General features: G+C 43.7%; 1 protein-coding gene across 2 annotated transcripts; it reads right to left on the minus strand.

The window, feature by feature from the left end:
• Positions 1-674: 674 nt before the first annotated feature.
• Positions 675-26,731, minus strand: HAO1 (hydroxyacid oxidase 1). 2 transcript variants are annotated; one of them, XM_005445607.4, is made up of 8 exons: positions 26,536-26,728; positions 18,492-18,643; positions 10,003-10,258; positions 6,394-6,569; positions 5,303-5,394; positions 1,925-2,083; positions 1,572-1,641; positions 675-1,194 (listed from the first exon to the last, which is right to left on the minus strand). In XM_005445607.4, exons 1-8 carry the CDS (start codon positions 26,670-26,672, stop codon positions 1,124-1,126), a joined length of 1,113 nt encoding a protein of 370 aa, XP_005445664.1. In that variant the 5' UTR covers positions 26,673-26,728; the 3' UTR covers positions 675-1,123. The 2 variants fall into 2 exon arrangements, with proteins under 2 accessions (XP_005445664.1, XP_027670314.1); XM_027814513.2 differs by lacking the exon at positions 1,925-2,083 and having other exon boundaries at positions 26,536-26,731.
• Positions 26,732-27,281: the final 550 nt, after the last annotated feature.

The raw sequence follows: 27,281 nt of genomic DNA on the forward strand, positions 1-27,281 counted from the left end.
ACAGATGAAGAGGCCACCCTTAATTCTACCAAGATCAGGTTAGTAGAGTCTTACCTCCTCTGCCTGCTCACTTTGTAGTATGAAGCTATTCCTTCATTATTAACAGTTGCAAAATTTCTCCTGAATTCAGTGGATATTTGGATTGTTCAGAGAATAGGGGAGCAGATCCTGTATGTCTCTGTATTCTCAACACAAGCAGAGTAAATAACACTATGATTTATCTGGCTGAAGGGTGTTCATGGGAAGTGAATAGAGCCACTAGGATCTTCCCAAGTCATGGGTTAATACCTCAATTATTCAAGTTTCTCTTTTGCAGATGGCTGCATATCCTACAGACTCCCAGGTAGCATCAGCCTTCACTTGCCACTGTCAGCAAATGAATCCAGGTGGAAAATGTGACTCAGCTGCAACTGGGTGCAGCTGGCACAGTTTGGTGAAGGCAATAGGCTACAAGGATTTGCAGCAGCCAAGAATGTGACCTGTACCTGATGCACGTACATAACAGTTGTCTGATTGCAAAGCGGTTGGTGTCACTTGAACAGCAGAATTTCCCCAAGTTTGTTTTGCTGTTCAGTTCTTTACAACAGAGTTCTCTGAGCTCCTACAGCCTACATGCTACAAGACCACATGCTTATAAAGTAATAGCACACAGTCACTAGGGAAATGACACTACGTTCATGAGAAAGCAAGATTTAATCTCAGCACAAGTTTATCTAAACAGTGAGGGAGAAGCATCTTTTACTTTTTAAATTTCTGTATTTTGATAGCTGATTGCTATCAAAACAGTTGTGTCTATAGTTTCATTTCAACAGCTAAGTTACTTCTAATAGTGTAAGTTAACAATAGCATTTGTTGCAAAACACCTTGAAGTTACTATGTTGGTCTTTTCTAAAGGCTCATCTTTAATCACACCTCCCAGTAGAGCAGCTTTCCTTAAGAGCCTAGGAGAATACAGAAACACCTGTAAAATTTGCTTCAAGTACTTTCTTCAAACAAGTGATCTCCTGCAGACCACCCCTTCCCAGTCAGGAATGCAGGATGAGGCCCAAAGAGTGAACGCAGTTGATTTTTGCCTGGTAGCACACTTTACAACAGGCAACACACGAGGCAATAGTCTTCAGACCTAAATCTTGGAAAACAATACTTGATGTCTTCGTATCAGTGTCCTGCCAATTTCTTCTACTCTCTGGCATCCTGGAGGAGAAGTTACATGTCAGTTGAAAACCCTCCTTTTCTATCCCACTCTACTAAGCCTTTTCTTTTTCTGTCCCTTAGAAATGTACATTCTGTCAGATGTAATCCACCCCTTAGTGATGGAGGATTTGCCACTACTTTTCTATGGATTTATTTCTCTCCTTGTGAAAAAAAAAATATTTATTGGTTTTATTTATTCTACTCTGTTCCCCATCTATAAGACAGGGATAACAAGTCCTTTTCCCATTTCTCCACAGCCTAATCTGATACTGAAAATATTTCCATCTCCCTTCCATAAGTTCCTGTAGCATCTTGCCCAGGGCAAATGAAAGCTATGAGAAAAATGTGATTATTGAGAGGAAACACTGATGTCTCACCTGTCAGTGCCATTGCCAGGCGAAACTCTTCCTTGAGCATCTGGAGAACTTCTTTTGCTCCTTCTTCACCCTAGGAGATTAGGAGACAATATGTACTGGTATGTGTACATATAGCTCATGTGTGTAGATACAGACATGTATACATGTGCCAATGAAGTTTTATGCACAACCGTAACTCCTGCATACTTGTCAGCAAAATTTAAATTAGATGGTCTGGATATACAGAGTCACACTCAGATACCATCACACATACACCCTCCTATGTGCACACATATACACACATGTGCATACACTAAGCCTAAACAGGGAGCCTAGTTTTCTAAAAATATAAATTTGAGCTTTTTCTGACTTACTTGATAAACCAAGCCCCAGATAAGAGGTCTTCCAATGAATACGGCTTTGGCACCAAGAGCTAGTGCTTTGAGAATGTCTGTGCCTTTTCTTACACCACCATCTAGGAAAACCTCCACCTTCCCCTCCACAGCCTCAACGATTTCAGGCAAGACATCAATCTAAAAGAGTGAAACCAGGAATACATCTGGTCAGCTTCTGTAATGTTTTTTTTTAATGGGTTCTTACATACAGGATCCAAGCTTTAAGGAAGCTAAATGAACAATTGCATGCCTAACTGCATACACAAATAACACAGCTTTGTATTGAAAACCAGCAGTGACTTAGCATGTTAGCAGATATATACAAAGGTCAAATTTATTTAGAGAGTCACATAAATAAAAGGAGAAGCAGCAAGGTCACACAGAATGGCCATCTGATCCCATGACATGCATCCAACACAAGCCAATATCAGATACTTCTAAGGAACAGCAGAAACAGCAAGCACAGAGGCAGCCTTTCCTTGATATTACCCAACAAACTTCCAGTGTTCACTAGTTTGGGGATGAAATTAAGTAATCTTCTCTTTCTAGTTTAAATTTATTATTCAGTTATACTAAGGCCAAACTAGCATCCAGAAGCCTAGAGGTAAACATTGTACCTATAGACATCGAATAAGAGAAACATGTGCCCCAAGGAACTTGGAGATGGCTGAAAAAATTGTATGGCTATATTTTTCCTTTTGAAAATGCATCTTGATTACAGGAATAATTCTAGAGGAAGCTTCTTCATATGAGAAAAAATTAGCTTTCCTCTGAGTTTTGAGCATGGTGGGAAATGCTTTCTTTTGATGCACATGTATGTTACTTTCACTGAGCTGTACTTATCCCCTACACCAGTGGTAAAGGTAAGGGGGCAAAGGGTTTTTACTGTTCTCAAGTTACAAGTAACTAACCATGGAGTTCAGTAACATGTCCACATCATTTAAGAGGTCCCAATGAAGAGATGAGCCTCCTGAAGCTCATTCAAGCTCCACCATGCAAGCCTCAAGCATTAATTACAGGGCAACAGTTCCTATAATGGCTAAATAGTTCCTATTCATGAAAATCAGGAAATACACAAAACTGGAAGGGAAGTACTAAAGAGAGTGGAAACAGTGTGGTAGTAAGACAAAAGGCACAAAAAATTCCTGTGTTTCAAATACGGATGTAATTCATTTCCTTTGTAATGGATTAAAAATGACTAGGACATGGGGAGGAGGAAACAACTTGAAAGTGCAGTTTGTTTTTAGATTTGGATTAAAATTTTCTTGAAGTTTGGCACTTGCTGTGAGTTTTCCCCTCCCTTTGGTTTTGCTCTTTTGCCAAACACATTTTGGATCTATTTCCATATACAGAGACCACTTTCTACATCCTGACAAACTGTACCAACATTAAAGTGCTATAATAACTAAAGCATGATGCAAACCATAATTAAAACTCGGGTTTCTTCAATGTGTAACTAAACACTAGAAATATTAACCAGCTTGGGTTCAGCTCACGTTCTGAAAAACCATGAAATTAAAACAAATTATTATGTCTCTAAAACTGAAACATTTTGCATGATCTGATACAGATATTTAGTTTATGAAAACTGAACTGTGAAATGTAGTTGTTTGTACAATGAAATCCAGTGAACACATTAGCTTTACTAGTGCCTTCTCCACTGCACTGTGGTGTTGCAAAGGAATAACTCAAAACAAGTACTTGGCAAGTGTAATTTCTGTTCTACTGCAGCTGGCTAAAAATTAATTAATATTTCTTGAGCTTTCTTATTCCTCAAAATTACGTTTTTAATATCCTCATACATTCTTCCTGTTGGATTACTTCACACACAGGCTTGGCCAAGATTTTAAAATATTCTTAGTGAAACTGGGGAAGACATTCTTAAAAGGTGACAAGAAGATAAAAAGGACAGAAGTTAAAGAACAATTAATTTCAGAAGTATTAGGCACCCACACTCTGAAAATTCAGTTTCCCTTCAGGTGTCTAAAACTGAATAGCTGCACACTCTCCAGGAACACAAAATCACATTTGAAAAAAAAAACAAACCCTCAGTCTCCCTCTGGAAACTGGAGAAATCCTGGCATCAGGAGGTCTTTTTTTTTACCAGTCCCCAGGAGTACCTGGAGACAGTCAGGCAAAAGCATCTCAGAGGATAATGCCTCGATTCAGAGGACAATGTCTCAACTTCATTAACCATTTCGAAAACCATTTGTGCTGGCATTTGGCTTTTCAACACAGGGCTTGGCTAGCAAAGAACCAGCCAACACAACCAGGTGATCACTGGGTGCAAGTGAAGACCTCTGAAAATCAGTGGGTGAAGGAAATCAGCTGGGGAAATCCACAGCTGCCCTGGAGTAGAACAGAGAGAAGTCCTCCAGGGGAGTGGAGCGGGGCATGCCAGTGGACAGCAGAGCCAAACATACAAGCCTTCATGTGCAAAATGTGCCGCAGTGAAAAAGGGGCTTACCTCTCTCCCTTCAAAGAACCATCATGGAAAACAGGAGGGTTTTTGTCAAGGACACATTAGAAATACTGAAACAGTCACAAATGGGCTTTGATTCTCCTCCCTTTCATTCTCTTTTTACTTGTGCAGCTTTCCCACACCAAATGAAGCAAGATGAGTGATGACTGGAATTTTGGGGGTTTTCCTTCAGCCTGAACACACACTTTTTCATTTTCCCTTACTTGTTTCTTTTTTGCCAGTTGAGAACTTCTCAAATCCCTTTCACCTTTGGAAAAGGCACAGGGTAGCACGACAAGGAAAAGGAAAAAGGAAAAAACTGTAATTTAACCAGTCTGTACCTTTTCCAAAGGTGAATATGTTTGAAAGGAGAAAAAGGGAGAGTTTCATGCTGCCTTTAGCTGTTCTGTAGCTCTGTAATTTTTCAGAAGCCTCTGAAGAATATTAAAAAGGAAAAACAACTCTAGTACAACCTTCAGTGTGCTGCAAACGGCAACAAGGGGTTTTCAAAAAAGGATGAGAAGGAGGAAGTAAAAGAGAAGACTGGAAAAAATTACTTAAAGACTTTCCTACTTCTAATAATTTAACTGACAATAATACTCTATCTGAAACAGCTCTTCTGAATTTCCATGCAGGATGCTGCAGCCAAGGACAAGGTGCCCAGGTAGACTGAAGAAACAGCCACTCGTAAGCCCTCCTGTGTTTCTTGTTTGATTTGACCAAGGGGAGGTTGTGTCTAAGACTATGATGTGACTTACATGGAGAAGCAGAGAGAGATTGCTGATAATGGGATAACACATATTTACAGATTTTTTCTCCAGCTAGCATGTGTTCAGAGAAAGCAAACAAGAAGCTAAAAGGCAGAGAAAACCAGGCATATCAGCACCAGTACTTACAGTTGCAGGGACCCCATCAAGCTGTCGTGCTCCATGATTCGACACCAGGATACCATTTACCCCAATCCTTACAGCTTCTTTAGCATCATCAGCTAGAAAACAAAACAAAACAAAACAAGATATGCCCTTCCATAACTGGGAGCTTATTGACACCATGATGAGGGAAACCTTGTCATCATTTAAAAAACCCAAACATACAAACAACAACAACAAAAAAAAACCAACAAAAAACCCAAACATTGCCAGCTAATGCAAAGTTACCTTAGACCTTAATCCTTCCAAAGCCCCACGTCCGAACAGTAAAAAGTTTTGTCTTTAAGCAATAAGACCAGAAAAGTAATTTGAAATATTGAAGCAGATTTTATCAGTCTGGATTAGCAGCCACTTCCATTGCTAGCCTTCGCTTTCTCTACCATGTTCTGGAGCTCATCACTAAGAAATTATTTATGCTGAATGATTTTCTCCAAGCCAAAATTACTGGCATGTTTACAATAACAATCCATACTTAAATGAAAGTGCTCCACTGTGCTCAGTGCTCTTTTGACAAAATGGAAATCCAGCTTTCCTTTAAGTTATATACAACTCGGATCAGAGTTTACAGGCACAATGAACAGAGCAAGTTCAATCTTCCTGGCTGTATCTGATTTCAGATATAACTGATGCGGTGCCAGCTCACCAACTTCCCAGTTTAGTGACCAGTGGCTCTGGTCCCTACCTACTGAACATCAAGGTAGACACACCATGTAGCAAAGCTATACAAGCCATCTGGCAGCTCCAGGACTTTATTTAAGCAACTGCTTCTGCAAATGCCTTCGTTCCTGGGTTCCTAACCACACACAAGGGAGAGAATGTTTTTTCCTTCTGATTGCTTGGGTCTGCTTTGGCAAATCTTCCCGACTTAACACATCACAGAAATATGAACATGCATCCCATCATATTCTGTATCAGCAAAGCAGATGCTTGCCATTAAAAAGTAATGCAATTCTATGCGATTCTACAGAAATTTCCTCAGCACAAGCACTTTTCCTTTGCTGGTGCCTATGCAAGAGAGATGCCTCACCTCCCCTGTGGTAAACAGCAGAGCTACACACCTCTGAGGATTCCTTTCAAAACGATGGGCAGTGAGGTCAGCCCTCGAAGCCATTTGATGTCCTTCCAGTTGACACTTGCATCAATCGCCTCAGCTACGTACACAGCCAGTCCACTATTTTCTCCGAAGTCTTTCCCTGAGGAGAATGCCAGGTCGCTGCTTGAAAAGTTTTTTAATCTAAAACAACAAAAGACACAGAAAAATAGTCTGAGAAAGATTCATTGGAGCCATGAATCAGCCCCTAATGCCAGCATTCTATATACCTATGTTAAAATGTTGCTGTACTGCAGCGCAGGAGCAAAAAAGCCTACCCCAGCATGTCAGATCACAGTCCTTAGTAAGCTGTAACCTTTGGCTAGCAAAGCACTTGATAACATTGGTGCAAGTTTCCCTGACCCAAGGCAACAGTACAAGTTCTTTCAGAAAAAATATAGGATAAAGTCCAAAATCTAAAGGTTCAGCATCAAATCCAAAATCAGGAGAAAAACCCAGCAGTCAGAGCACTGATTTGGACTCAAGAATCTGTCATCCCATAGACCTCTCATGTGACTTTGGCCATGACACTTAGCCACTCCTTTTGCCTCAGTTTCTCAACATAAAATAGAAATTTTAAAAATAAAACAGTATCTGCCAGGAGCACTGTGAGGATAAATGCACCAGAGGCCGTAGGGCATTCAGACCCGGTACAGGCTAAGATGTAAGAAGAGAACATCATTTTGCTTGACATAACCCAGGAGCCACTGAATTCAAGAGGGGCACCTCTACTTATAAGCAATAATCCCCTTAGCTTTCATGCAGCAAATTTGGTTTTGGTTTTCGTTTTTTTCAAATTCAGGGGATTCAGCTACTGGAGGAATAGGGGATAAGGTAGGTGGCAAGGAAGAGGGAGGAAGGGAGATTTTGTTAGACTACATGAACTAGACAGATCTGCATGAAGCCTTGCAAAGAATTCAGAGTTTTCATCTGTCCAACAAGACCAACATCCAGCCAGTTAACCTTGTGTCTTTTTTGTATGTTTCATTATAAAATGTAGGGGGTGGAAACAAAGTTCATATGAAAACGTTAGCTATTATTTACTCTTTAGCACCAAATCAATCTCACTGGTTCTAGGAACTGAATGGTAAGTGACAGCCCCTGCACCAGAGAGTTCACAAACTTACCAGACAAAGCAGAAGAAGGGGAAAGGAGGGCAAATAAAAGAAATTCAGGCTGTGCTTGTACTAGAAAGCTGAAGTAGTCCCGAGTGCTCTCAAGCATTAAACCACCATCAGCAACACCAGCACCGCCAAGGACACCCGTGTCCCACACGAGGCCAATAACTCTGTTCTTTGGAAAGTGTCTCGTTCCACACTGCAGTATTTTATACTCATATTCCACATTTTGGGAAATGCACAGGGGTTTTTGCATGGAAACTGGCTAGTTTCACTGCTGATTTCATGCCTGCAACAAGCAGCATTTCACATGGTTTTTCTGTTCAGCTCCAAGCCCAAAAGAAAATGGGAAAGGAGCAGACTCTCAGCAAGATCCAGCTTTTCAGCTGTTGGTTTGTGGAGGGTGGGGTACCCAGAGAAAAACAGAACCATGGATAAGATTATATAAATAACTGTTGTTTTTCTTGGCCTGTAAAATGCAGATCAACACTTGAATGAATGTTGCCTTATATACATTTCGGAGCACAATGGCACCTTGTTGTTGCTTTGAAACTTTGTTGAAAACCTGAAGCCAAGAAAAAGTTATCACTTAACTGAGTAGAGCCCCATGCTAGGAGAGTTTCACCACCAACTTTGCAACAAAACACTGTCTAAATGTCATTGTGAAATCCAAAGTGATTAATTTGAACCTTTAAAGATTACTCCAGCTTCATATTATTTCACATGGTTCACTTAAAACTTTGTTACAGTTTGGTCAGGTGGGGTCAAAGTGTTTCAGAAATGCTCCATCACTTCACTCAAATATTTTTGGGTTATTTGACGCACATTCAAAGACTCTTTAACCCCAGGCCTTAAAACAATACTGCCACTAAAAAAAAAAAGCTATTTAAAGATTTTTTTTTTTTCAAAATAACAGCATGTCTCGATCAAATTTTGTCAATCACAGATCTGTAGCAGGATTACTATACAGGCCACATAGTGCATACCAGTGTACCACATTTTAATGTTAAATGTGTCAGGGATTTTTTGTTTTTCGCTGCTTTCCTCATAAGATTGTACTTTAACACAGAAATCATTGGCAGAGTTAAGGCCGCTCTGTCAACCTTCATCATATCATCTATTAGCTTCAAGTACAAGTGTATGGGGGAGATCCAACATCTCAAGCTCTGGAGGTTTTTTTGCCTGCGAGGTGAAGAATGAGATTCATTGCAGAGTCCCATGGCTTACCTTCAGTTTGAGCATTATGAAAAAGAAGGAAGACCTCAGGATATTTCTTGCCTTGTATGTTACATATGATATGTATAAAGTAAAACATAGCAGTCAGGACACATAGGAAGAACATTTCAGATCCATTGATAATGTTAAAACTAGCTTTTACCCAGAACTAAAATCAAAGTTAATCAGCTTCAAACTATGTTCAGCTATCCTTCCCACCACCCCTCCATTTTTGTGTTCATTTGCAAGCTCTGAATAGGAGCAAACACAGTAACCTTAACATATGCCATGGCAAACTGCGGTCACTATCAAGACCTACCTGCAAGCATCTCAAGTTTTTTAGCTCCAATTACAAACCCAGGTCCTGGATATCCCTTCCACTAAACACTCTTCCATCCAGACCTTGGCTGATAACACTGTGACAGCATTTCAGCATATGTTTATCAGGGTGGTCTCTACAGTCTACCAATTTATATTTGCAAAAGGCTAGTGAAATCAGCACCCTGACACCACCGCTGGGTAACTCTCTCGAAATTAAATGCTGCATAGGCCCTTCAATAGAGAGGAACTAGAATTAGTGCTGAAGTCAACTTTGAGGCCACAAATTTCTCTGAAATACAGAAAATGTTCCAAAACACATGCTAGGGTAGAAATTGCCCTCATGGAGAATTTAGAAAGACTGATACTGAGAAATACTTTCTGTATTTGAGTAAAAGAAGAGTTGAAGTTGCTTGGAAAGGGGCTTTGTGCTCAGTAGCAACATGACCCTGGGACCCAGCGTGGTGTCATGGGATAACATCGGATAGAAGGGACCATTACATCAGTTGGAAGGGACTTTTGGTCCACTTAATCCAGGCCTCCATTCAGAGCAGAGCCAGCTCTGCAGCTGGATCCAAGTTCAAAGATAGAGCAGGTTGCACAGGGCTGTGTGCAGCTGAGTTTTGAAAATGTCCAAATATATATTGACTGATGTACAAAGAAATGTCCCATCTCTCCAACTTTGTCAGTCTGCAGCCTCATGTTCAAAAACAGCCAAGAAAGCTTAATTTTGACTCAAAGCAGATTATAGCCCAAGCCCAAGCAAGGTATGTGCTCGGTTCCCCAGTGTTACCACCTAGTGCAGCATTTAGCACCTGGAAGAAATGGAAGAAATTCCTTGTGCCAGAGAAGTTTCTCACACAGCACCTGATAGTGACCATGGTACTGCCACATGCCCGTCCCACATCCCACCAGAGAGCATCTACCTGAGGTGGGGAGGAAGCTGGAACTTGTTGCGCACATCGTCAAAGCGCCTGCCGAGGAACGGCGTGTCCACTGTCACAAAGATCCCTTTGTAGCCTGCTCTCTCTGCACGCTTCACGAGGGATTTGGTAACCTCCCGGTCCTTGTACACATAAAGCTGCAGCCAGTGAAGGCCAGCTGGAGCCGCTTCAGCCACTTCTTCAATGGAAGAGGTGGCCCAGGAGCTCAGCATCATCCCTGTCCCCGTTGCCTGGCAGGCTGGAGGAACAAAAGTTATATTTGAGATTATCCAAAACAGAGGCTTCTCTAAACAGGAGCACATGGCTCACCAGAGCATGTCGGTGCATGTAATTTCACACTGCCTTTCCTCGGTGACAACATATTTTTCAGCCTTCCAGGGAATGTTCCATTTATAGCAGTCACCAACAGCGGTGGGCTGCTGGGAGCACTCTCTGGCTTATTCTCTGTGTTTATAGGCAAATTTCTGGTGACTGCTCTCTGTGCGCTCTTTGGGATGATCCCTGCTCCAATAGTGGAAATAATATTATAACCAAACTAAGCCTAACCCATATTAATGATTCTTTATCCTGGGGAGCCTGTTTGTAAGCCCCTGGTGTCTGGCTACCACTTGTCAGAAATTTTGGCACATACATTTAAGGACACACACACACATGCACAATTTTAAATGATCTAAAATAATAATAAAAAATAATTTAAGACTTCCAGCTTTCTGAACACTGCCATATTGCTGCAGATCAGTGTTTCAGATCTGTCGTTCTCAACATCGCCTTTCAGTCCTCCTCACCACTGCCGTGCACACTCCCTTGAGTATTCTGATACGGCATTTTGGCTGCTTGCTCCCATCCCCAAATTTTCACTAGCATTAAACCCGTGTTCCTTGAAGTGCTCTTCTAGTAAATGCCTGTTGTCATCCCTACAGGGCATTTCAGGGCATAATAAAACAGAAGGACACAGTCCAGCAGACAACCTCATTTAAAGACTCGAGGGGGGATCTCCACTGTTCTTAGCTTCAACGCTTTTGCTGTCCCATCACCTGAAGGAGAGGAACCCCACGTCCATTGTGTGACCCCACACGTAAAGTTTGACGCTGCTGCCAACAGGGACCAGAAGTTCTGAACTCACTGGAAGTGGCAGAAACATGCCCCAAGCGGCAGTCCCCACCCAGAATACCCCAAAGTAAGTACAAAAATGAGCAGGTCTACAAAGTCTCTGCTGAGGCCAAAGGCATGGGTGCTCATGCCCAACGTGTCGTGGCCTCTCCTCCTTTACCTTTGAGAGACTGTGGAGTGAAACGGCTCCTGAGGTGTGGGCAATCCCAAGGTTAAATGTCATCGAACATTCCTGGAAGGGGTCAAGCACCCAGAGGCTCTGTGCTGGCTGCCTCCCCAGGCGTGATTTCCAACCCAGCTAACCTCATACAGTTTTATTTTTATGAATCTATCACTTACTCTTTTTGGAGTAATCTGTCACTTAATGTAAAATAAAGGAAAACACACTGTAAGGCTCAAAAATATTATATAAAGCCTTATTTTTCTTGGTCTACCGCAGTATGCATATTTTTAATGTAAATGGACCTCTGTTTCAAAACATCATCTCCAGCCCATTGAGGAATTAAGAAGTGGTCTTTATGACAACATTTTATTAAATAAGAATTACAAGATTCTTAGAGTGGAAACTTATGAACAGCTTATTCAAACAAATTGGTTACACCCTCCCAGGGCCACCAGGCAGTTTTCAATCATTAGAAATACAGTAGCAATGACCCAAAATTCTAGATTGTAGTAATTTCATTCCTCCCCTTAAAATTACTGAAAATAGTTCCCTCTCACAAATTAAGTACCTAGAAGTGAGTTTCTTCTGAAGAACCCATGCATACTGAATGCTAAAGTCCTGTTAAAATCAGCTGTGGTGGATTATCACAAATCCCATAATAAGTGATTTGCCCAATCAAGCCTATTAAGTGATGCTGAGAAACAAGGGCTCTGCATTCCTGTTGCTCTGTCAAATACGCGTTCATGAATGACAGGAAGAGTTGCTAACCCAGCAACTGCGAAATCCTCAGATCAGGTAAGGGGGAAAAGTAAATGTTATGGTTCAATCTGCCTTTAGGTATCCATTTGTTTCCATTCTTAATTTTATTCTCAAATCTACCTCCACAGCCCTGTGGACACAAGAATAGATGCAAAAGCAAAAATTAAAACAGAAACTTCACAATAAAATATATTCGGTGAACAGAAGATTTAAAACACAATATACCACCGTATCCTTTCAACTCATCTGCATATGTAACAATAAAGATAAACCCATTATTTTCTCATTTAAGATTAGATTTAAGCAGTTTGGTTCAATCGGAGTTCAACCATCCCAAACTGGGTTATGGCATTTTCATGAAAGCATACTCACAAAATTCCCCTCGTCTGTCCTGTAAAGTTAACGACTCTCTGCTAAAGCACCAGCTCAACATGCATATTTTGGATCTACATAGTCAAATTCAAAGTTCATACACACAGAAGTTTTCAAAGTTTTAGAGATTCCACATTCCAGTTTTGGTTGATCTGTGCTTTATCTTTATAATGTTCAAGTTTATTTTGACAATTTTCTAAACTTTCAAAAACATATACATAGTCCTGAAGTATTGCCAAGGTGGTTTTTGTTTGTTTGTTTTCCTACCTCACATCAGGTTTTGGCAAAAATATACCCCCACTTCTTGCACATTTAGCTGTAGTTGAAGAAAACAGAAGCAATTAATTTCCTCCAACTGTATTTTACAGGTCAGTTGTGGGGTGCTGCAAATACCTCTGTTATTACAATTCAGTACTACTAGGTCCATATTCCCGAGGGATGCTCTTGCAGCAATATGTGACATTTGCCAGAGTTTAAACATCAGATTTTTGTAAACCAGCCTTTCCTCATGCCATTTCAGATTGCTTTTAGCCTTCCCTCCACCCCAGGTCTTCTTTTAATGCCAAGCATTGCCCAAAGCATACGTTTACCTTTGTACACACTGCGGGCTCCCATTGAGGTCAATGACAGCACAGAGAGCATAGCATTAGCCACACACAGGAGGCCAGGGAAATTTTCAACATCAGGACAATAAAGCTTTTGAGTTATTTTTACTCCACCTTGTTTCAGGGCCAAATGTAACTAGAATTGGGATATGGTCGGGTCCCTAGGAAAGGGGAGCTTCACAGCCTTTCTCCACGGCTGCCTTGAGCTAGTGCAGGTTTCTCAGCTCCGCTGCTACCTGCTTGTACTTAGAGCTCAGGGAAGCCACGAGCAAGGACATACCTTCTCACAAGGGAACATAAACCTTGGTAAAATGGGGATTTCCTCATTCTTGGGCAACTCAGTTGAAGTATTTTACATAGCAACAAATCAAGGCCGACCATGGCACAGGACCCACTTGGGAAGTCCACAGAGGAACAGAGCAATAATGCTTTTTCTAGCCCTTTTTTTATCCTGAAACCTCAGCCTCCTTCCCCGCTCTGATGGGACATCATTTCATTAAGTGGTTTGGAAAGGGTATGGAGTTTGTCCCTGTGGGCAACCCAGAGGCAACCCACTTCAGGGGAGGACACTGGAGAAAAGCCCAGTTTAAGCTCGCCTGTTTTGTCAGGATTATCTTGCATGGGAATAGGAACTTGCTGTTTTTCTGTAGCTGTGCAAAACCCCATCCTTTCCCTTTCAGGGGCATCTCTGAAGCATGGCAGCTAATCTGCCCCACTGTGGTCGTTTTTTCCTGAATCCACCAGTGAATCCACCGTCCCCAAGTTAGGGGCCAAAGGACATTACTTGGGATCAATGCAATGTCCTTTTGGCACGGTGGTATTTCTCAAGAGAAGTAGCTATGTTCTTGGAGCTGCATCTCCTAAGAAACAGAGTTGTTTAAAGTACTTAATATTGCTCTCTGATGAAACGCACTTGGCTGAGAAATCCCCTGCCCAGCCTTACCTCACTTGCCCCTTACAAAACATGGCGTGCAAGTTGTGCCTATGATTATTTTGTTGACACAATGCTTTTTGTCAGCTATGCAGGAAAGCTGGAGGCAGCAGGGAAAGATATGCAGGGCCAAAATGAACCTCATTGGTCTAGGAGGGCTATCACACCAGACTGCCTGCGTACACTTGCATCAGAAAATCCCCTGGCCATGCCAGTCTCTTGGGGGAAGTCAGGGCCAGGTCAGTCCAGTCCATATCTTTCTATGTGAATGTTGTCCTTTCAATGACCCTGGAGTATCTATACCTCAAAATTAACTTTTTTTTTTTTTTTTTTTGGAACACCACATAGGTAACAGGTGAAAGATGGGTACAAAGTCCTGCTATTTTCACTGTGGCTGAACACAAAAAGCAAGAGCTCACAGCCACCAGTATCTCTGATGAGCACAAGGAACCTAAATTCAGATGCTCAGCAGCATCAAAGCAAACCAAAAGTACGGTAGAAGTCTGTTAAAAGCCAAAGGGACAAAGGTGTTTTGCTCCCTCTCTAGTGGAAACGATAGAGCTACCAGTAACTCAACTAAAATGGGGGGGGGGGGGGGGGGGAAGCTTTTCAGTCAGTATTCCTATTCTCTGTTTGGCAAAGCAAATGGTGCAGTCACATCACAGGTGATGGTGAAACCCTTCTGATGTCAGAGGTAGCTCAGGAAGTTGTTTAAGAGCAGATGGTAAACGTAAAAACATCAGATCCAGGCAACCATCATTCAAAGTCTTCAAAAGATCTGGCCAAGAAAACAGTCAGGCTGTTCAGCCTGATTTTCAGCAAGTCAGAGAGAAGTCAGGTATTGCAATACTGCTTCTGGGCTAAACCACAAGAATAGAAGGCAACTGGTCAGCAAGGGAGCATTATGTAATTAGCAGCCATATAAACAGAACAGAAATCTTGGTAAAATAATGCTACATATCTGTTTATAATCAATTAAGGTTTTAAAAAATTGCTAGTTCTTGCTAAGCAGCTGGATGGTGCACAGGATTTTGTTTCAGTGTACTTGAAAGTGTGTCCTATTTACAGGAACATGTGTACTATCACATTTGCGGGGAGTGCTGGCTGAAGACAACACAGGGATCACACTAGTCTGCAAGCGCTACATGAAGTTGGGATGGCAAATATCTGTGTGGAGGGACAGTGAATCTTCTGATGGACAAGCAAAGAAAAAAAAGTAGAATCAGCAGAGTTCCGTTGAGAAATATTTAGAGAACAGCTCTTTGCTCTTTAATGGTGGCTAAGATTATTCATCAAATTTGGCAAATATTACTGAAAGAGTTGAAATTGGAGCAGGAAGGACAAGAAAAATTCACCTAAGTCAAAATGTCATGTGTTGATATTTTCAGAATGGAAATGTTTTCTTCTGAGCTAACACTTTTATTTCAAAACAGAACTATGGCTAAAAGCATTAGCTAGTAGGAAAATGAAATAAAACATTGTGTTTTGGATCAAATTAAACATTTCAGTTATCCCAAAACAATTTTCCTCCCAATTTTTCAGTTTCTACCAAACAGAAAATCCATTATTTGGAAAATTGCCACATGCACTGATGAACTACAGCTAAAATGCTAGGGAATACTCTTGCAGAAAGACCTGGAAAAACTAGGACAGCTGCCAAGGTCTGTGAAATTGTTTCAAGGACAAAAGATCTTTCCCTATAAGCAAGGACTCCAGGTCCATTTAGACATGTAAAAGAAACCCTAAGGAGCAGCCTTATCACAGACTATATGGATTTTTTTTATTATTATTATTTCCCTTACATTCTTCCTAACAGAACTATAAGTAAATCAAACATTTGGATTTGAAGCTCTACAAGTCTTGATCATGATTACAGTTTATTCTGATTAGTGGACTTACTTAACCTTTGGAATAACTTACGTTGTGTTGGATGGCTTGTCACTGGCAACTTTTAAAATTACAGTTGAACATTTTTCCAAAAGAAGATCCTTTACTAATGAAACAGAATTGAGTGAAGGTGTGTTTAAAGCAAGCTGCCAGACTTTGCCCTATTCTGGGTAAGGTGCACGGTCTTCTCCAAGGAGCTTGGCCTCTGCAGGAGAGCATCCCTTGAGGAGCAGCAGCTCCCAAACCCCTGACAAGCCCCAAAGGGAGGAGTGGCGAGGACAGGGAGTTTTATGCAGTGAGAGACACCATGACATGCCCTTGTCCCTAAGGAGAACATTTACATTGCAACGTGTGGGCAAACCTGCAGGAATAGCAGAGCAGTTCAAAGCAAAACGCACCATTGCTTAAGGGAATTCCTTGGCAGGATCAGGTGTCAGATCTCACAACGCAAAAAGTTGGGGGAAGGAGCTGTTATTGCTGCCTGCACCAGCACTCTGCAGGTAAGGATGGTGCAAACCCAAGATTATCTCTTGGGGTTTAACCCCAACCAGGCAGACATGCCGCACCCGCCGAGCAGTGCCCGGGCACACACATGCTCACCTGCTTCCCTGGCTGGGAAGGGGCAGGATTCCGCCCACTGTGCTTTTCAAGGATTGTCTCAACAGCAGAGGCACTACCATATACATCGCTTCCTACACGCCTCAGCCAGAACCCAAGCTTACAAGGTACACCATGCTTTGCAAAAGCCACGAGACCGCAGATCAGACTTTCTTAGCCTGTGTAAATCGGTGCAGCTGAAGCAAAAGGTGGTTTAAAGCAACCAACAATCTGCTCGCCTATATCGCAGAAGTGTCACAGAGTTTAAAAGAAGCTGGATGTGGCAAAACCCCCTGATCCTGAATATCTCAAGTTTAAAAGAACTTTTAAGCCAAATATGTACTTTCAAGTTAATCCCTGTCATTTTATATAAGGTCAAACCAAAAGCTTGGCACTGAATACCCCTCTCTACCTCTCGCAGATCACAAAACCAAAGCTGGTTTGTTTGGTTTTTTTTTTCCCCTACAAGAAATGCTACAGCAATACAGGGGGTGTGATTTTAATGACGCTGTCTTTTGCAAGTGATGAAAAATTTGCCAGCTCCAATGGGTATGTTTGACTGCACATTCAAACCGCTGCCAGTGCCGTTGCCAGTACACCAAGCTCCCGCAGCCTGAAAACCCAAGAATGTTAAATGCAATGAATGTATGTGAAAGTTTTGAAATGTAAGCGCACAAAAATCAGGAAATTCCAAAATTCTCTACCACAACCCAGCTCTGGTAGTCAGTCTAGTTGTACCACTCAACTTCACGTGCCATTATAAATTTATGCCTTAAAATGTGGCCGGGCTGTAGCATCAGTGGGAATTTTTGCTAAGGACCGTCCTGAATTTCATGTGTTTTGAATCTCACTCTTAACATAGCGTTACTATGTTTGCAGTTAACACTATAACGCTTCAGAGTCTCCTCCCAGCATAACCCGGGCCAGAAATAATCCAGGAGAGCTGTCAGACAGGACAGCGCCAAGGCGCCCGCCAGACTCCGCGAACCAATTCAAGGTATTCGAGCTCCATCTTGTGGAAGCACCGGCAAATGCAATAGGCATCAAATTCGGACTTCCTAATAAATCTCTCGGGAAAGGGAAAAACCTATCCCCAAACGTACTATAAAATTGGAGAAATCTGCTTGTACCGATTGCTGCTGGATCTGTGCTGCAGCCCACCACGGTGCACACTGTAGGGACGTGGCTTTGTAATGATAGTTGAGATCAGCTCCCACTGCAGGGCCGATAATTAGACTCACTTGACACTTGCATTTGCTGCATTGGTCATGGAAACACTGTTAGATTAATAGCTCACTCACGCACAGGATGGTTTTTATTTTTTTTATTTTTTAATTTTTTTTAGTATTGCCTATTTGGGTTTTGTATCCTTTTTCATTCAGTGCTGGAGCACTGAAATGCGTAGCCTGATGACCTTTGTGTGGAATAGGTGCACCACGTGGCCTCTTTCTCAGATTTTGTGTCATTCTGCAGCTTGGGTTAAAGGAGTAGGAAACAGTTTCACATCTGAATTCTGGTTAACCTCTCATTCCTTGCAGCCGTTTAGGCTGCAGCCTCCACACTGGCAACATCTTTGTGCAGCATCTAGCCCAGGGGGGCCCTTATCTCACTGACTCCCTGTGACGCTCTCAAAGACCTCTCTTCAAAGCATTTTTCCTGGACAAGCAAAGGCTTTTGAGTTTCTAGCAGCAGTTCTGTAACAGGAAGAACGTTGCTGTGACAATATATGGAGTTATATTTATAGGATGTATAGAAAGCTGTATAGATAGATGTCGTTTTCAATTTTGTATTTGTTACAAATGGTTCCTCTCTTTCATACTGCATTCCTCATCCCTGTCTCATAGCAAGGGAGAGCCCACACACAAAACATGCAAAGGAAAACAGACAAACAAAACCAAAAATAAACCAAATTACTCTGAGCAGCAACTCAAACCCATCCTGGCCACAGCACCAGGAGCAGGAAACCAAGCCGGGTTTCACACCCAGCAGGCACAGTACTACTCTGTTCCTCTCTAACTCACCGTGGGGAGGACTTTGCGTGGTTTACCTTTTGCAGTAGCTGTCTCCCCGTCGGTGTGAGCCATGCGTTGCATAGCAGTTGCTCCCACACAGACCGGCATGCTGATTTTCTGCCCCAAGACTGAGGTTGACACGTCCATTACTGACACATCCCTGAGCACCCGAGGGTACAGCTTCCATCTGACACAGAGACAAACAAAGAATAAAAAGTCTGCGTTGTTGGGGTTATTTACAGTTACTAATGGGCAAGACCAGATTTTCCTGCTGTGAGGAGAAACACTGTGAAAGCTGTTTTGGGACTAGAGCAAGAACCTCATCACGTGACCCAGAGCTTCAGCAAGACCCACAAACCCAGGAGGAACCAAAGTCCATGGAAGGTGCAAAGAGACAAAGAGCCTTTGAACATTATTGGCTACTACCATCTGAAAGAAAAGACCAGAGCTGCAAAATAATAAGGTTCATGGCGAGTCTCAGACTCCCCAAAAGCCTTGGGGCAGAACAGAGGGTGTGCAGGAACAGAAGTCATCACCCACCCCCACCCCCCCAGCTATTCCTTCTATGGACTAGGGAGCCAAAAGACATGGGAGTTTTGGCTAAAACCAGCCTCACCGGCAAGCTTAGCCCTCCCTGCCCCTGTGCTACAGGGCTCTGCAGCAAGCCTACAGAGAAACGAGCTGCCACCTGAGAAGCGGGCAGGCAGGATGGCTGCCCTGGCCTTCCTCAGCTCAGGGGGGGGCGGCAGAACCCCCCTGCACCGCATCTTTGCTGGCACAAAGACAGTCGCTTGGCTCAGAGGTCCGGTCCCCAGCACTCACCGGCCGCTGCACCACACTTAGTCCCTGAGACTACAGCTGTGGCCCCAGGGACAGCCCATCATACCGCAGGGACTCCAGACTTCCAGGAAAAGACCAAACCCAGCCACTGTCATTTGGTGCAGGAAAAGACGGAGCAGCACAACTGCTGTCGCAGTAGGGCAAATTACAATCTAGTCCTGGAATGACGCGGTCCAGCGTCTGCCGAACCACTCCCAAGCTCGCTGGGCCTCCAGCGTGTCTGCCAGAAGCCACATCGGCCCAGAGCCGGGCACTGGCCTCCGCTGGGGGCTTCAGCCTGGGTACAGATGGAAGCCGACTCCAACACAGAGCGATCGAGCCCACGCTTCCTCTGAAACTCCGGTTTAGTGCAGTCAGGCTGGGCGGTGAGGTTTATCTTCTGTCCCCCCCACAACAGCACCCCGATCCCTCTTTTGGGGTCAGCTCGACAACGCTGCAGTATCCAAACCTTCATTACAAGGGCTGCATTCCTGGGGATGCCGCTGGAACCGGGCGGCTTCCCGGCCTCCGGGCTGGAACCGGCGCCGCTACCCCCAGCCACAAGAGGGGACGCAGCAGCCGGCGCCGCCGCTCCGTAGAGGTGGGTGCCGAGCGGTAGCAGGGCACCGCCAGCCTCTCACCGAGGCATCCCTCCCCCGGAAAGGACGCTGGCAGCTATCGAATGTTGATTATCGAAAATAATTAAAAGCTTAAGCTCTAGTCTTGGGGAACCTGATGCCTGCTCAGCACTAGAATGCCCTGGAGACAGCAACCAGAGCCACTGTTACCCTGAGACTGCTCCAGCAGTGAGTAGTGGTTTAGCTTGAGCTTGCACATTAAACTGACAAGTTAAATAATGATAATAATAAAAGACACAATCTCTTCAATTTATAGAAGGATCAAAAGAAATTTCCAGAAGCAGCCTGGGACAGAGCAAGGACAAGACCCAAATTTCTGAAGCCCTAGAGCACGGGGCCATGCCAGCTCTCCAGGAAGCGCACCCCAAGGAGGAGATAGTTATGATGCTTGGAAGGAGATGTGTAGCTGTGGGAGTCAGCTGTGTTATTCAGTGCCAAGACATACACTGCAAATATGTCTTCTCAGACTTGCTTTCATGCTATTGTATCTGTTTGTTATTTTTCAGGGGAGGATGGGCAAAGGGTGGGACAAAGAAAACATTTTTTTTTCCTCCCCTTTTCTTCCTAATCCTCATTCCAAAGGCTTTCTCCCAGCTCTGACACATCTTTTTGCAGCAAATTTAAAGAAAACAAAAATCCTTTAATAACCTTGTTCATGTTTATAATCAAATTCAGAAACAAAGATGTGAAGTATCTCCCCCTTCCCCAGCCTCCCAGTTTATTTGCTGTCCCAAATATGTCAGGTTTTTATCTGGTGCAAACCACTGTCATCTGAAAGCACGTGAGGGTCACTCCTGAAGTACCAACACTTGTGTAGTGCCTTTAGCTGGGAAAAGAAACAGAGCAAAAAAAATACAAATCCTCCCAACAGCATATGCAAGAGAAATGATGCTGTTTCAAGCAGCAATAAACAGCATCCTTCCCACTCACCTTCACGTACCATCAAATTACTCCATCCATGAGCTTTTAGGGGTCCTCACACTCATTAGCCCCTGGCTTTAAACATAAATGTCTCTTCCAACGTCCTCTGTGGCTTCTCTTTCCATCCCACTTTGTAAGGTCACACCCTCCCAACCAACATCAAGCCAACGCTCATAACCAAGTATTTACTGGGTCCCCCAAAAAAATGCCAAAAGGGATTGTTACCTTAGTACTATACTCTTTAAATAAAACTCGGTCTTGCTTTGCAAACACGGGTGTTTTCAACCCTGAGTTTGCTGGACATCTGAAGCAAGGCATTTTCTGGACAAGCCGCGGGGGAATGCCCTTACCAGTGGCAGGCAAGCGACACCCCACAGCAGGATTTCCCAGTAACCAGAGCACACGTTCATTAGGCTGCCACCCACCACCTGCTTCCTCCAAGTCCTTGAGTGAAAATGTTTCCTGGATATTTTGTACAAAAAAAAATGGGTTGGGTTTGGTTTTTTGTTTTTTTTTTTTTTTTCCCGCTCATCATCTCATCACCCACATTTTTTTTTCCAGCCATGTCCACACTCACGTGCTGCAATCAGCAGTCGCAAGTGCATCTTTCTTCCCAGCTGGATGGGGGGAGATGCCGCAGTGGGGAAGGTGACTCCTGATTTAAGCAACTTCAGCTAACACTGTTTTGAAAGAAGGATGAAAGGGAAGGAGGGGGGATTAGTGTTCTAATCTGTAATTTTCTTGTGCTTTCCTTTTCCCTCCACATTGAAAAGTTTCAGAACATAACTTATCCTGCAGCTGGGTAAGAGGGAAGCACTCACTGCTTTCCTCACTCATTTTCAGCTGTGAAAAATGAAGTTTTCAAACCACAACACATTTTCAAGCAGCACTTCTTGTTTCCCTTCCGAGCACTGCTCTGGCACAGTCTCCATTCCCATTCCAGCCCCTTCTGCCTTAATCTCCCCTACAGCTCCACTTCCCATCATAAGAGATAGGTGCTACTGCTGCGCAAGGCTGACCGACAGCTGCTTTTGCTTGAGGAAAATGGATTTTCTCTCCCAGGGTGTCTTGCCATCCACACAGTGGCTCTTCACAGCAATCTGTGAATCTGAGGTGAAAGGTACCACAGAAATCTAACTTACTATTACAAGCATTCCTTCCCTTTTCTCCCCCCCCCCCTACAACTTCACATGCTTGTTTGACCCCAATCACATTCTCAGCCTTGTTTTTTAAACCAGTATTTAAATTATTTAGGTGCCCAGTCATCTTAGCACCCTTAGTACCTAGCTGCAAGATGACAATACTCTTGCAGAAGGTATGTGTCGATGCTGTCACCAATCAACAAGCAGCTGCTGTTCCTTGTATATGACAACAAAACACACCATCTCCAAAGGCCGCCGGGGAGCCAGCTGCAGAACATGTCACAGCAGATTAGCAGAAACCTGTTCCTACACACACAGATGTCCCTCTTCATTAACATGCCGAGAGGGGAGATTTCAGATTGATTTCTTGAACGCCATTGACCTAAAGGCATGCTGACCTTGTCACAGAACTGCTCCCCACTCAGGGCCCTTGCTTCCTTGACAACTTGAGAGTGACTTTAACCGCCAGACGGCACAGTGCTGGAAGGATACACGATGTTTTGGGACACAGAGCAAATGCGAGGTGAATGCAGATGCCATAGGGAATAATGTATGCTCTAACATCCCAAATCACCTTTTCTGACCTTAATGCCTCACTTACACCAGGGCTATTTCTGTCTCATTTGAAAACTATGACTAAAAAAAATTAATTAACTGGCCTTAGCCGGAACACACTGATGTTGATATTTGAGCTCCAGGTCTTCCCTCAGTTCCAGAAGAACTGGAAGATAGAGGAGAGTTACTGTACCTGGCATTAACCTCATCTTAAGCACCAGCCTTCTGGCCACTTTTCATACCCTGGTACCCGATCACAGGTCCCAGAGCACTGCAAGCTCCTGTGCTGTCAGAAGGCCAGGGCGTTCATTTTCTCATCTAATAGGTATGGATTGTGCTGCTTCAAAAATTGCATGTGCCATTCTAAAGGTATTGCAGCATCTATTGACACAGCCATTCATTTGCGGGATTAACAATAATCCATTTCTTTCTCCATAAATGCAGCCATTTGCATGCCAAAAAATAAAGAGCTCACAGACAAACGCAACACTGGTTTCTCTCCAAATACAGTCTGTCCCAGCAGTCTTGCTCACCGAGTACTCTTGCACCACAAAAGTATGGGCTAACAACTCATGCTTCTGATTCAGGTTTGTGCTTTCTTCTCTTCCATTTAAACAGAAACAATTAGACATATATCTATAAATATTTAAATAAACTGAACATTTTCAGTCGGGCTGAACCCTGCAACTAAGCTTCTGACAATGGAAAACAATGGGAAATGAAGCTCAGCGTACTTGTTTCTTTTGTAAAGTCATCTGACTTTGTGATCTTTGTGGCTCGGGGGTTTAAAGTCCATCTTACTTTATATTTACCCACAAGCTGGACTCAGGAACAGGGAGAAGAAACAGTAACGTGCTCAGAGACACAAGGACTACGCAAGAGTCAGTGAGAACCAGTCCTGCAACCCTAACAGTCAGGCCACACTTCTTCCAACGGCGTCAAAGAAAAAAAATAATAGTATTTTAAGTCACTTGTGTCGAACAGGTCTTATAAACCAAAATCTTCTGAAGTCTTTACACCAGGTTTCTACCTTTTCTCAATGTGTTGCTGGGAAGCCATTGCAAACACGGTCTAACAAACTGTTAGCAGCAGCATCCCACCTGCTAAGGCAACAGGAATCCACCACCACGTGTTGTCCCTCAGCGGAAGAAAGTGGGAACTGCTGCAGCTATTGACATCAAGCCCATGGATCCTCGTGCTCAACATGCTTCCAAAAAGGTTCAACAGCCCATTACACGGAGTTGCAGAGAGGAATAAGGTCCGTCTGGCTGCAGGCAGCAAGTGCGCACCGCTTAATGGAAGTATTTCAGTTTGCAAATAGACAGGTAGAGGGAGGCACCAGAGATGCTGAGAATTACTGAACTTCGGGTTTTAGTGCTACATAAGGCTATTTGTAACTCTGACCACCTTTACCATCATCTCTTGTTACGGACAGGTAACAGAGCACATTTGTCCACGAAGCTGTAAATCGCTCTATCGCTGCTCCAACCCGGCACCCTTCCCACTTCACACAGGTAAAGCTGGTAGCGCCCAGCAGCAGCTATGCCCATCCTCGCAGGAAAAGCTGCGCTGGCACCGCAGCAACCGGAAAGGAGGGGGCCACGTGTCTCACCAGGGGAGCTGGGTTCCAGGCTCTGACCCCAGCTCTCCCGCTGATCTGCAGGGTGGCCACCAGCACATCACCGTGCTTCTCCGTGTTTTGGTGCACACCCAGGAAGAGCTGCAGATGTAGAGCAATGGGAAGGTAACAAGCAAAGCCCCATGACCTCTCTCATCAGCTGCCAACAAGTTCAGTTGTTTGATGATTTAATAGAGTAAACCCCACTGTCAGGTCTTTTAGATTTTATTAACTACCTTTGGGGAAGATATTTAAATGGCCTAAAGCTACTACAGAAATTAGATCTTGTTTTCTTGAAGACAAATATACAAAGGGCTGGGGTGGGGGGTGGGGCAAAGACAGAAACACAGCTTCCATCCCCTTTATACCTGCACTACTGAGGAGCAAGAACACAGCATCAAGGACCTGATGAATGTAATTTTTATTTTTTTTGATGTCTTAGGCTGTTCAAGGGACCACTAATTAATGTCTCCTTTAGTTCCCGCTTGCCTACAAGCTCTGCTGTTTTGAATGGCTAAAGCTGGAGCCTCTTGTTGAAAATACGATAGAAGATGCCAGGAAAGATGAGGCGAGCCTGAAGCTCACAGGTGACCAGCCCGATGCGAGGAGGGCTTCTCACCAGAGGAATCCGCCCCTGCGGTGGGAAACCGCTTCAGAGCGGAGCAGCTTTTACCCCACCGCTAACATCCAGCGCTGCTACTACCTAAACAGCCAGCAGACATACCCAGCTTTTTGGTAGCCTGGCTCTGGGCAGTTTAGATCCAGCTTTTGCTTAATCATGATTAGCCCTAGCAGGTAGTAGTAAAAGGTTCACTACTTCTACAGTTTATTGCCTCCGAGCACTTCCTTTGAGCGTCCTTTCCTTAACATCTTGTTTTGTCTTTATGAGGGCAAGTAACATCATAGCATCTGGAAGCATTAAAAAATAAAAAGAAAAAAAAATTAGGTGAGCACTACTACATCCCCCTGCTGCTCCTATTTACTCCTCAGAGCCAGAGCAGTCCTTCGGCTTGTGGTTGAGCAGCCCCAAGCACAAGATTTCCAGCCTGTGTCAGAGGCTACTGCATTGAGCTAAGAGGTCACAGTGGAGGTTAGTTTTCTCCTCCAGACATTGTTTTTCTGAATGTGGCCCTAAAATTAAGGTTCTGCGCTGATCTCAGCAATGTGCCCTTTGAGATCCCGCTAAAAGAATTACCTCCGAGTTTCCTACAGCCTTCAAGTTGTGGGGGATTTCCAGCTGAATCACTCTAAGCCAATGGAAAAGCCACTGGAGCAGTAAGTAGGATTGTTGGTCTACAACAGAACAGCAAAGTAGGGATGAAAAAAGACTAAAGATAAATTGGAAAAACTTTGTTTTGGTTTGTTAGACTGAGAGGGATTAAAGAGAAAGCCTTTAGAGATTAGCAAAGACAAGTGCAGGGGGGGTAAGTGTCTGCACCAATGCAGCACCAGAAGGCAAAAGCAGCCAAGAGCTGTTTATGCAGCTCGACTGGCTCAGCTGGGCTGAAGGGAACAGCCCCTGGCTGCCCGCTTTCCTCCGCAGTGCTTGGGCCAGCGCTCCGGGGGCACAGCAGCAGATTCAGGGGATGGGTGACCAACTGACTTGATGCGAGTTTTGACACTCTTCCACCGAGCCTGACAGCAAACGGCGACTTACGTTGCACTGACCTTTTACTTCTGAGACGAAGGGTGACCCAAGTCCCAGTTCTGACAGCAGTTCAGGGGGCCAGCCTAAGTCAAAACTGGTTTATAATAGTCCCATCATTTACAATATCTCCTGTTCAAGTGCTGACCTTCTGCTGGAAACCCCCTGAGCACAGCTTGGCCACCCAGGACAGAGTCCCAGCTTTCACGGCTTGCTCCAGAGCCAGGATACACAAATCCTTTCCGCCAGGCTACGCAGCTCTGGTCTAGCAAGGCTGCACAAGCACTTACCAGGGAAGGCTGCGTGACTAACTCAGTTTAGCAAAAAACAAGCAAAAAGCAAAACTGACTCAGGACCCAAAAGGTACAACCTCACCACAAGAGCTGCTTGCTGGCGTTACAGCCCAAAACGTAGAACTTACAGTTGCATTGGCTGATTAAACATTGGCGCTGAAGGACTCTCTAAAGAATTTGTTAACAAAAGGAACAAAACACAGGCAAAGCTAAAAAGATGCTGATGGATTTTAGGGACTGCTTTTTGACAGAAAATGTTAGGTGGCAGAGCAAAAGGGGAATGACAATTGTTCTAAAAATCAGTCACTGGAGAGTATTTTTGCTAAAAAGAAGTTGCAGAAAAATTGAGTTTTGTTCACACACAAAAATCTAATATTGTACCACATCTACTAACAAAGCAGAATTTGCACCCCCTACCTCCCACCCCAGCCTGAAATCACCCTCCTACCTTGAAAATGCTGCTACATTATCTGCAAGTGTTTCCTGGTCGTCTGCTCCAGATCGGTAATAATCATACACTGACTTGGGGAGAAATTTTTTAGCATGCTCTTCAAAATCAGCAACGCAAACTGGTTTTCCGGACATGTTTGCAGATGTCACAGGGTTAGTTCATTCCTACTTCTCTCTCTTTTAAGCTCTGTATTTCTGTCTGTAAATCATTAATATGGGACCTCATCAGGATTCAATTTACCTACATACCAAAAAACCGCAACACCAACCCACCGACGTCTTGTGTCATACTGGACTTCAGCACCACATTTTATTTCATGTGGTCAAGGCCAACCAAGAACATAATGGAATAAAATATGGTACGAAAAGAAAACTAATCAGGAAGGAAAGCAATACGTAGGTGCAGAATGCACGAATGTACGGTCTCTCATGCGTGCCTTTATCATCCAAAATATCCAGGAGACCGAAGCAAACACCTCATACCCCAAAAGCAAAAGAGTCTTTCATTTACACAGTTTATAAAAGCAGTAAAAGCAGGTCCCAGCCTGGACATTTAGGACAGCATCCAACACAAGCAGATTTCCAGTTATTTTCATTAAAATCCTGGATACTGACTCAAGTTGCAGGGACCCAGGGCCAGGCAGCTCGGGCATCTAATACAACCTCAGGCAAATGGCTCCTGATTTTAAGTTAACTCCACCTCCACAACCCAGCGAGCCTGAATTATTCTGAGAACGTTACGCA

This window comes from Falco cherrug, chromosome 13 (genome assembly GCF_023634085.1).
Source record: "Falco cherrug isolate bFalChe1 chromosome 13, bFalChe1.pri, whole genome shotgun sequence".
NCBI lineage: Eukaryota > Metazoa > Chordata > Aves > Falconiformes > Falconidae > Falco > Falco cherrug.